Source organism: Sinocyclocheilus anshuiensis, unplaced genomic scaffold, assembly GCF_001515605.1.
Source record: "Sinocyclocheilus anshuiensis isolate Anshui unplaced genomic scaffold, SAMN03320099.WGS_v1.1 scaffold2749, whole genome shotgun sequence".
Classification (NCBI taxonomy): domain Eukaryota; kingdom Metazoa; phylum Chordata; class Actinopteri; order Cypriniformes; family Cyprinidae; genus Sinocyclocheilus; species Sinocyclocheilus anshuiensis.
The window spans coordinates 433,689-444,182 of record NW_015554047.1 but is presented as its reverse complement, the minus strand read 5'-3'; the positions used below and the strand labels follow the sequence as shown (position 1 = coordinate 444,182).

General features: G+C 39.1%; 1 protein-coding gene across 1 annotated transcript; it reads right to left on the bottom strand.

The window, feature by feature from the left end:
* Positions 1–286: 286 nt before the first annotated feature.
* LOC107668443 (solute carrier family 22 member 4-like) lies at positions 287–5,007 on the bottom strand. Its single transcript, XM_016460310.1, has 8 exons — positions 4,621–5,007; positions 3,013–3,116; positions 2,679–2,833; positions 2,128–2,299; positions 1,677–1,803; positions 1,396–1,402; positions 745–835; positions 287–620 (listed from the first exon to the last, which is right to left on the bottom strand). The coding sequence occupies exons 1-8, from the start codon at positions 5,005–5,007 to the stop codon at positions 287–289; spliced, it is 1,377 nt and encodes a 458-aa protein (XP_016315796.1).
* Positions 5,008–10,494: the final 5,487 nt, after the last annotated feature.

The following is a 10,494-nucleotide window of genomic DNA, read 5'->3' as shown; positions in this document are numbered from 1 at the left end:
ACTCACAGTCCTCTGTGTTTTTAGGGTTTTATAGTAAATTGACGAGTTCGCACTTATACATAATCAGATTGAACAAATAGTAGGCATATTTGGCGAGTTGTCCGAGGGGAGGCCTCCGAGCTGGGAATACAGCGAACCCAGAAAAGTCCTCCATAACCCCAGGCTGGGGTGAAGTTGGCTGCATATATATACTATCGTGCTAATTAAGTTGATTATCTGAATTTCTTTAAACTCTGTCCCTTTCTGAAAGTATTGTGAAAGATGATGTTGCATGAACAAGAGTGGTTTACTCTTCAAATCTAAATGTAAGGTTCATTTTTAAATCTGAATCGCCAGTAGGATTCAGTAGGATTTTGTTATCCACGCCAAAGGTATTTTGACAGTATTGTGTGTGTGAGCTCTTACTTTCAGGAATCAGCTGCAGCAGGAGCAGAAACCCTCCTCCGATGACGAGGAAAGCGGACAGGACGGGTCTCCGAGGACAGCTCTTCAGGAGAAGCGTGGACACCATGTAGGCAGGCACCTCAGTGAGCGCGGATAGGAAGCAGTTGAGGAAGGGATCGCCGCTGAGGTTAGAGGTATTCAAGGACAAGCCGAAATATCCAATGTTGATGGCCATCCTATCGGAGGAACAAAGAGACACTCACTGATTTACGGAAAGTGGTATCATCTGAAGAGCATGGTAGAAATATATCGCACTGAAGCATGCAGGCCCATGCGTGTTAGACTGCGTGAATCTCTCACCAGAGTAGTAAACACAGGAACGTGGTTTTGCGGATATCTCTGGTCCGTAGAACATCGAGCACGCTGTACTTACTGTTCTGGGACGCCGCCTCTTTAACCAAGCAATGACCACACAAACACAGATTCACTCTCCATAACACCTCCCAGCTAACTATGGGAACGCTCCCAGAACGTTTCTTCAAGGTTAGGACAAAACAGTCTTAAAATAACGTTCTTATAACATTATCAATATCTGATGTATGTTCTCATAATGTTAAAATATTTTTAAAAAATGGTGTTTTACGTGTTGAAAGAACATTCAAATGTAAGATTCTCATGACGCACAACCAAGAAAAAACTTGAACGTAAAAAACATTGAGAAATAATGTTTTCATAACAGTATGATGGTTATATTCTATTCTGGTTTGGTTCTAGTGCTCTTTGTTCCTGTGTTTACTTTCTGTCTTCCTTATAGTTGAACTAATTTCTTGTTTGTTTCCAGAGTTACCCATTTGTTACCTGGGTTACACATGAGTTAATTGATTAGTGCACACCTGTTCCCTGTTCGTTTCATTGTCTTTCCTCAGTTCTTTCTGTTCTTTATTTGAAGTGTTGTTGCCTTGCTTGGTCTCCTGCGTGTTTATCTGGTTTATTAAAGATTTTGATATCCACTCTTTATCTTGCATGTTCAGTTAGACTACACTATGTGACAAACAGTTTCAAAAATGGGTGTTTTAAACATTGAGAGAACATTCATGTCATGTTAACATTTTCAAAATGATGGAATGAAATATTCCTTTTATGTTTGCATAACCAAAAAAAAAAACATACTTAATAAATTGAAAAAAATTGGATGTTTAGAGCGTTTGAAAAACATTCAGAAATAAAGTTTTCGTAACTTAATGGGAATATTATTGAAAGTTTTTATTTTAGCGGGGTTAGTCTCCTCAGACCTCGGACTCGCTGAAGATCACCGCTGGAGCAGAGACCTTGTTCTTCTTCGCTGCTTCTCTCATGATGGTCTCAGATTCCAGCACGCGTCCCTGAGAGAGAAGCCATCGTGGAGACTCCGGGATCAGCCTGTGCATTTAGAAGAAAACACGGGAAATGGAGACGATCTATTGTAGGGAAGGACTGAAGGGTCAAGTGGCCAGTGATGAGAACTGCGCCGATTCTAAAGATGCGCTCACACTAGGCTTTCAGCATAAGACACTGCAATGCAATAAAAACTATAATTCAACATAACAAATGATCTTAAAATGTGATTGCATAGTCTACCTTTCTGCAGTGCTGCAGATTTAAAACTTCTGTTCTTTACATTCAGAACTTTGTGAAGTCTTCGCATGAGCTTGTGAAAGTGTAGTGTGAGCGTCTCTGAAGCCCTTCTGGTTTTCTTGGACTCACCACCACAGTGGGATGTAGACCACCGTCAGGCCCGACAGAACCCTCAGTAAAGACCTCCAGTCACGGACGGCGAAAGCGATCCACGGCAGCACCATGTAACCGATGCAGTAATGCAGACTTGCTCCCAGCGTCGTGAAGAAAACACGCAAGGACTTACTCAGCACTTCACTGCCTGAGACAACATAATCACATTTATACGTCTAGAATATCCCATGCACACTCTTCAAAACAAAGCTTCTTCATTGGCATTGTTAGTTCAAGAAGAACCCCGAATGAGCATGAAATCTTTCCAATGCACAAAAGGTTCTTTATAATGGAAAAACATTTTTAGATTATTAAAATGTTCCTCACACTAAGAAAAAACTGTTCACTGAAAGGTTCTTTGGATGGTTCTTCCAAATGGTTCTTCTGTGGCATTGTTGTGAAAACCCCCTATTACAAACCTTTGTTTTTAAGAGTGCAGGCTCATGCGTTTCCAGCATATCTCAGGCAGTGAAATAGTTCTCAGATTATATTCACTTCAGTGACATCTCACTTTATAATATGCTTACCGAGCACAAAGGCTGTGATGTACAGGGATATTTGGACTGTGCCAACAAAAAAATACAGAACACAAAAGAGCAGCCACGAGTCGGAGAAGGACTGCGCGAGGATCACTAGTGCTTCAGCCACCAGAGACATGAAGAAAACCTTCCTCCTGCCGAACCTGATGAGACACGAGACACCAGACGTCACTGCACATGAATTACACTGTGTGCATGTGTCTCTAACAGCGGCTGTGAGTTTCGAGGAGGAAACAGACCACTTACAGTAAACAAAAATTGTTCTTATCAAAAGATTTTGTGAATGTTTGCACTGATTATGACGTGAGGACAAAAGCAGTACCTGTCAGAAAGTTGGCCAGAAACAAGAGAGCCCAGCAAGTAGCCCATGTATAGTGTTGAGCTTGCGAACGGGACTCTCCACTCGCTGTCACACACCAAATCCCACTGCGCCAGAACACAACAGAGCGACAGCTTATTACACACTGTTATTATTATTACTGAGATCACTGAGAGCTGTTATTATTATTACTGAGATCACTGAGAGGAATGCAGCAGCCACACTTGAGTTTTCATGCACTTGGACAGGAGTCATGGCAGAGTTTATTTGCATCTGTTTGGTTTAATTTAAACTCAAATTCCTTATCAGCATAAATCTGTTAATTGTGAAAACAAATTTAATCAATTAAAAAATAGTTAATTTATGTCTAGCTGTGGAACAAGATTCAGTTAACATGTAACAAATGAAACAAATTGGATTTGTTGATGATAAATCTATAGCAGATTAAAACAGATTCGGTTCATTAGTGCTACTCAAATCTCATTCTTGTTTTATTAATGCACAACTGACAAATATGCATCTCATTAAGTTGATTGGTTTGTTAAAGCTGTGCAATCCAAGTGGATGGAAATTTTCTTTGTAATTACAGTTTTTTTCATCTGCTTACACACAGAATCTTTACTTATCACACAGTTTCTGAAAGCTGACACTCAAACTGCAGAAGCACACACCAAATCTACAAAACCATCAGCCTTTGACTCAGTTTTCAATTTTATAAAACACTTTTTGTAAAACACAACACACAGTTCTCTGTGTAACACACACAAATCTAACAGGAAGTATCTTGATTTCCTTTTTCAGACTCAACCAATCAGAAAGCCTCACTAATTCATCACTAACTCCTCACATGTGCTTCACTGAACAGGCTTTAGATCAGGGCCCAGTTGCATAAACTTAGCCTCTATGATAAGACAGTGTCTTAAGTACTAGTCTGACCAACTAGCAGTTAACCAAAGGGTAATCGGTCTTGTGTTTTGGATTCAACTTAGACTAATGTACAGTTTTATTTAAGTAAATTTAAAAAAAATATGACCTGCCTTAAAGAAAAAAGTAGCTGACTAACTTTTAAGACTAGTCTAAACTTTTTATGCAACCGGCCCCAGGCCTATAAACACACATCTACACAACTACACATGCTTCATGTATTTCTTTTCTTTTGTACTGTGTACAACCACAAATGTTTACAGTAAAAAAAAAGTTTGGTTTCAATCTTGCTTTCGTGTTAACCGTGAATTTCTCAACATCTCTCTGCCAATTACTTTCAATCTTGTACAGATATGTTCACAGGAGCTTATGAAAGAAGAGCTTTAGGTATTGAACAACTGTGTGCATATGATATACAGTATATCCAAAAATATAATATTATGGCAAAGGTGTTTGCAATGCAAGACAAATGTTTGCTTTTGAGATGTGTTTGTGATATTTTGAATGCAGTGCTTCATTTTGCAAGAGATGTGAGGTATTTTGCATTTTGTGTGCAGTTCTTGGATTTGTGTGTAAAGTTTAAAAACGAGGCAAAGTTTTGAAAATGTGTGTAAGCAGTTGAAAAAACGATATAACACATGAATCTTTTTTCAAGTATTTTTTTTAGTTTTGCGTGCACGCACTCACCTCAGAGACGATGGTGGAGTGGTATATTTCTGTGCTGTAGCTCCATCCGTCCACACACGTCTCCAGTGTAATGTCTGTCAGATTAACCTCCAGTGGAGAGTAACCCAGCGCACACAGCTTTCTGACCGTCTCCAGGCTGTACCTCCAACACTGACTTGGCTGCAGTTTTCCATTGACCATCTCATTGGGAATACTGGCTTTCAGCCATTCTTCACTTAGATTTCCATCCGCTATCCGACAGTGATGTGACGGTGAAGCCCCAACAAAAACTATGTAGAGGCTGTGAAGCCCCGTGGAAATGTAGACGGCATTCAAGAGAAAGAAAAGGATGACAAAAAACGGTCCCTTTTGCCCCAGAAAGGCGGTGTCCTCGTCATAATTTCCCATTCTGCCAGTGCTCGAGATTACAGACCAATCAGCTGACTGTAAAAATGCCTTTTTGTCCAAAGCCTCTGAATTACCACATGTTGCAGAGGCCAGCTTTGGTGTTTAGGTCTTTGGTCTTTGGAAACTCCTGGAGATATTTGGAGAAGAACGCTGCTATACACTACCTGGGCACATGAAGGAAGGCTGTGAGTCTTGTCACAGAGTTTGACTGGTCTTCAAACATTATGTACATGGCAACTAATACAAGGCACATTTTTCCACTAAAAGGAGCCAAAAGAATTATGAAAGCTTGCAATCTGATTAGCTCTAATGGGACTGAAACTCCACAGCAGGATAAAAAAAATACTTGATTGTAACTGCTATCAAGAGCCTGAGGTTTGAATATCATTTTTGAAAATGCCTGCTATTTATTCTGATTCATCAAATCCTATCACAAGAGCAATCCAGATACTTTGAGAAGAAACACCTAGCAAGTGCAAACAAGCTGCAATGTTTTTGATGACAGAACCTGCACTGAGTGTATGATCAATGACAGATGTGAAGTGCTGGGAAAAAGAGAATACATGTTCTTTTGCTAAATGCAACGAGTTTATGCCATCAGGAGGTTAACTCCAAATACCTGCAGAAAACAAACAAAAAAAGATTTTGGGTTTATTGGATGTTTCAGTGGGATATAATCTAGTTTATGCATTCATTGGGTATTGGACGACAAGTGATGACGACATTTGTAATGGTGCTCTGCTGTCTGTGGGTTTGATTTATTTATGGATGTCTATTATCACAATATACATCTGTGAAGACATCACTGAATTACCATATTTAATGCAATGATCAAGTCTTCAAGCAATGATCAAAGACCTCAAACATGTCATGCAAAAAAGAGAGCATTTGTGTCTCTCAAGCTGTCTGCATGGCATGTGAGATGTCAGTATAACAGCATCTCTGTATTTCTGGCAAGCTCTCAATCTGAGTAATCAGAGAACGGGCTGAGCGTTGGACTCACTGGCACACTCTTGAATCTTGATGAATCTTTAATATTGTTATCGGTCTAGTGACTCACATAGAGACTCTGATTCTATCAGATGGTTTGTGACCCAAATGACCAAAAAACAAATCTTAAGACATTGTTGAGGAGCACAGCCGATTTGATAGAGAGACCCGTGTGGATAAAGACCTGAGAGATCTTACTTCTTCTCAGTTCTCCTCACGTCCAGTGGAAACACTCAGCAACACATGCTACAGATTTTGTGAGAGGTAGTAATTCATTTGTCTAGGACAGGATCGGAGTGAACTAACATGGAACATGGAAGCTCTAGTAATAATATGCAAACTCAACTCAAGTTCTCATGATCTTTACAGATTCCTAACTTTCTGGCCTGGGTAAATTTACTCAGAGTTAAGGCTAAGGCTTAACTACACCACAGATCTTTGCCCCATTTTACAGCCACTGCAGCGTCAGAGGCGTTCTGCAGGCTTTGGTCAGTCAGAGATGACAGATTTCATGTAGTGTATGATGGACACCGACTGATTTTCTTGGCTACAGACTGTGATTCCACATAGTTTAAGGATTTCAAATATGTTTAATATTTTAGGCCGATTTTAGGACACATTTACACAATATTTAGAGACTATGATTCAGATAATCCCAATAATGCAGCATACATTTTAATAAGCATACACTGAGTGGGTTGCATAACATACTACAATAGACTTTCACTTTCACTGGGCTGTGTCTGTCCCTGTCTGCACTTTGTTCTAATGCACTCTGACATAAATAAATACACAAATAATCTAACAATGCTTAGTTTACTTTACAAGTAAAGCATCATTTTATCATTGTTATTTGTGGATTATAACATTTAGCAATAATTAAATAGTTAATATTTTACACATTTGTAAGTTTAAAATAAACATTTAGGTAACACTTTATTGAATGGTGTCCTTCTTACACATGTTACATGTACTTACTATTATAATAACAATTAATTATGCATAATTACATGCAACTAACCCTAAACCAAACCCTCATCTTAACCCTAACCCTATAGTAAGTGCATGTAGTTAATTCATATTACTCAGTAGGCCTACTTATATGTATAATTACACTGTAACAATGACACCTTAAAATAAAGTGTAACCATATTTTATTTTAGTGCAGAAGGCTAGAATTAAAAATGGAATGAATGGAGCTCAGAGGATTGTGCAGCTGCTCTGAAGAATAAACCCCACATTCATGGCCGGACTTACCATTGGGCTTGACTGGGCTGCAGCCCAGGGGCTCCGCCTTGTAGGGGGCCCCGCTTAACCCGTTTACATTTGTTCAGTTGTGCCAGTCAGAAACTATTAGTCGCATTTCAACTGCGCACACGGGCCAGCCGGGGCTAACAACTTCCAGCTTACAACTACGACATTCGAAGCCATAATCAAACAGCATAAACTGGAATTATTTTTTTTTCACATAGAAAAAGGACACGCGTATTAAATCATGTCTGCGCTGCGCCGAATCGCCGATTAATTTGTGATCACAGGGCTACTTTAAACGGTTCCATTAAGCCTTTAGCCCAAAAGAGCGCACATTTACAAAGATAATGATAAATTCTCACATGTTCACGCCTCACTTCTTCACAGAGGATGATTCTATATTATATTAATGTTCCACTAAATGAATCTGATGAGTTCTGAGCGCTCTGTCCCGTCCAAAGACTATAGAATACCCTAATATCTTACAGGGACTTTGTCCCGTCTCACTACCTCCACACAAAGTGGAGCAGAAATTTCATCAAGACGATTTAAAAAAATAAAAATAGCCATTTACAGGGTTCGTACGGTCATGAAAATCCCAGAAAGCTTTGGAAAAGTTGTGGAAATGTATTTTACAAATCTCTATATAATAGAATATATGTTTAATCACGTCCTGAATCTTGGTGCGGGATTGTGCATTTTGGATTTACTCATTCCGGCAGGTTTCACACGTTTGGAAAATTCCCGCAAACATGTATTTAATATACAATGTAGGTTAGATGAGTTAAAACAATTCACACAGAATATCAGATGACTTTCGCTCAGCTGACAGAACGGTCACTTGGCTAATCGGGTCAGTGTTGCATCATCACAAAAGTTTATCATTTGCACGTCTTTTTAAACCATCCGGTACTCGCGTGCTCCAAACTAGTTTTCTGGGCGCTCATGGTCACATCCAAAGCGCGCGCACATGAAGCCGCATCGCAAACACCTCAAGAGAAAGTTATTGTTTTCATTGTTTCTGACTCAAGTAACCTTGCATTTTAATAAATAATGTTACATAAAGACAATTAAACGGTCAGTAATAAATGAACAAGTTACTAGCAATAGCACAAGGATACAAATGAAACAAACTGTGCTTTAACTTTTTCAGGTAGGCTAGCCTAAAACTAACAGTAGCTGCTACTGTTCAGGAACAAAATACTATGATGTATAAAGTCATAGATATAGATTATATTTATATATTAATCCATATTAAATATGAAAAAGTTATTTAGTCAAGAGCAGATTTGAGCAGAGTGATTTTTTAACACAGACTGACAGGCAGCAGGTATAAAAGCTGCTCAGACACAAAATTCTGTTTTGCCCCATCAATGCGTCTCTGAGCAACACAGTGTTTTGTTTCTCAGCTTTACACGGACCAGTAAATGGTTCAAACAGGCTATAAGTACAGTCGTTTGCTAAGTTAAATTAATTAGCATTTTAAACAAATCGGTTGATATATGGATTCAACTCACTCATTTATACAGTCACTTGCTGCCACCTACTGGCGGTTGTAGTTTCATATTTTTAAAAAGTAGCTAATTATTTCATTTTTGCAATCATTTAATATTTCTACATTAAAATGTATTTAAACTTAACATAACTTGTGCAAAATCCATCTATGGATTTTGTTTATAGTGATTTCATTTTATTGTTAATAGCCAACATGTTTTTTTATTCAGATTGAATTTATTAAATTTAAGAATCTGACATAAAAAGACACAGATATGACAATACATTTTCATAATAATACATCTCTTTGGTTTTTTCTGCTCAGTGTTATTTCAGGGTTTTGATCTCTCAACTGAGAGATCACATCCTGTTTATTGTATTATAGTGACTATTTGATATTACATCTAAACTTTGACTAGGCTAGACATGTTGCCTATTAATTGTATACAGTATATGAACCTGAAAGCATATTTAAATTTTTGTGTATTTTGTGTTACTCCATAATAATGTTCTAGTTGAGGGCATTTGTAGTATAGGTATGGGGCCCAAACATAACCTCAAGCCCAGGGGACCCCCGGCCCCGTAAGTCCTGCCCTGCCCACATTAAACACTGATTCCATTCGAGATCCTCCAAATAATGCAGGATAGCCTACAGAAGCTTTTCTTAACTGCCTAGACTAGATGAATTCTAGATAAAGGCCATTTCCAGCACACGTTTCTCGTGAATTCCTCGCATCACCTCCCTCACATCTGAGTAAAGTGAAAGTGAAAGAGCTGAGGCTTTAAAGCCTTCAGTGTAGGCTATTTGTACTCGTCTGATACCTTTGCGTCCATCATGAGTTCGGATTAAACACATTTATTCTGTTTATTAGACGCCACGATCGACTCTTGGTAAGCGTGTTTCAATCCTTCAGTCTGGAATGTTATTTATAGTTGATGATGATTGCTCTACATGACTGCAGCTGTTTGTAGCTTTCACACCAGCACATCTCTACAAACGGGTTTTAATGTCATGATTTACAAATGTCTAATAGCGAACATAACATTTACAAATATCTTGTGATGTGTCTGCTGGCCTGAGAATTGGTGAGTTTTGGGAATTTCGCATTCTGTGGCGATCTGAAGATCTGCTGTTGGCTAATGTGAAAGAGAAAGTGACGTTCAAACGTTGTGGCACCGAGTCGAGTTCAGATCGTTCGATCGTCGCGCCAGCGTTACCGTTACCTGCTATCGTTATATTGGTTGCGATCGTGGAGTTACTCACGATTTGCGCTGAAATCGTTGAGCGGTCGTGTAACGGTCGTGATGACGTCACGCCCCGCTCTGGAGAACGCTCAGGGTCCGCACAGGTTTCAGTTGTTGTGCCCTTCAATGTTCAGTTTATTCTTCTGTCGCTTTCTGATCACGTTTACAGCTTTGTTCATGGGAATGTAGAATTATGTGAAGAGTAACGGTCGCCGTGATTTTGCCAAGTAAGACATGTTCCTGGATCAACATTACTGTCCAAAAATATACACTAAACCCAATCCCTATCCCTAAACCTAACCTTACCCATAATTTATTCCTAAAGTCAGTGTGAAATGATAGCTGATTAACAAGGATGTAGAAGCACCTAATCCTGATCGTAAGCCTAAAACAGATGTTTCCTGAAACGTTATCCCTCAATTCTGATTGGTTGATTGGAATGCTGTTCCAGGATCAACAAGGATGTTGATCCAGGAACATGTTGTACTTGGTGAAATCACGCTCACC

Bases quoted from the DNA above. Each gene is read 5' to 3' on its own strand.
- LOC107668443 (XM_016460310.1), bottom strand. From the start codon at position 5,007: ATGGGAAATTATGACGAGGACACCGCCTTTCTGGGGCAAAAGGGACCG. The intron at 3,117-4,620 runs GTGAGTGCGTGC...GTTCTGGCGCAG, and splicing joins ACTCCACCATCGTCTCTGAG to TGGGATTTGGTGTGTGACAG. The intron at 1,804-2,127 runs GTGAGTCCAAGA...CTAAATGCACAG, and splicing joins GTCTACATCCCACTGTGGTG to GCTGATCCCGGAGTCTCCAC.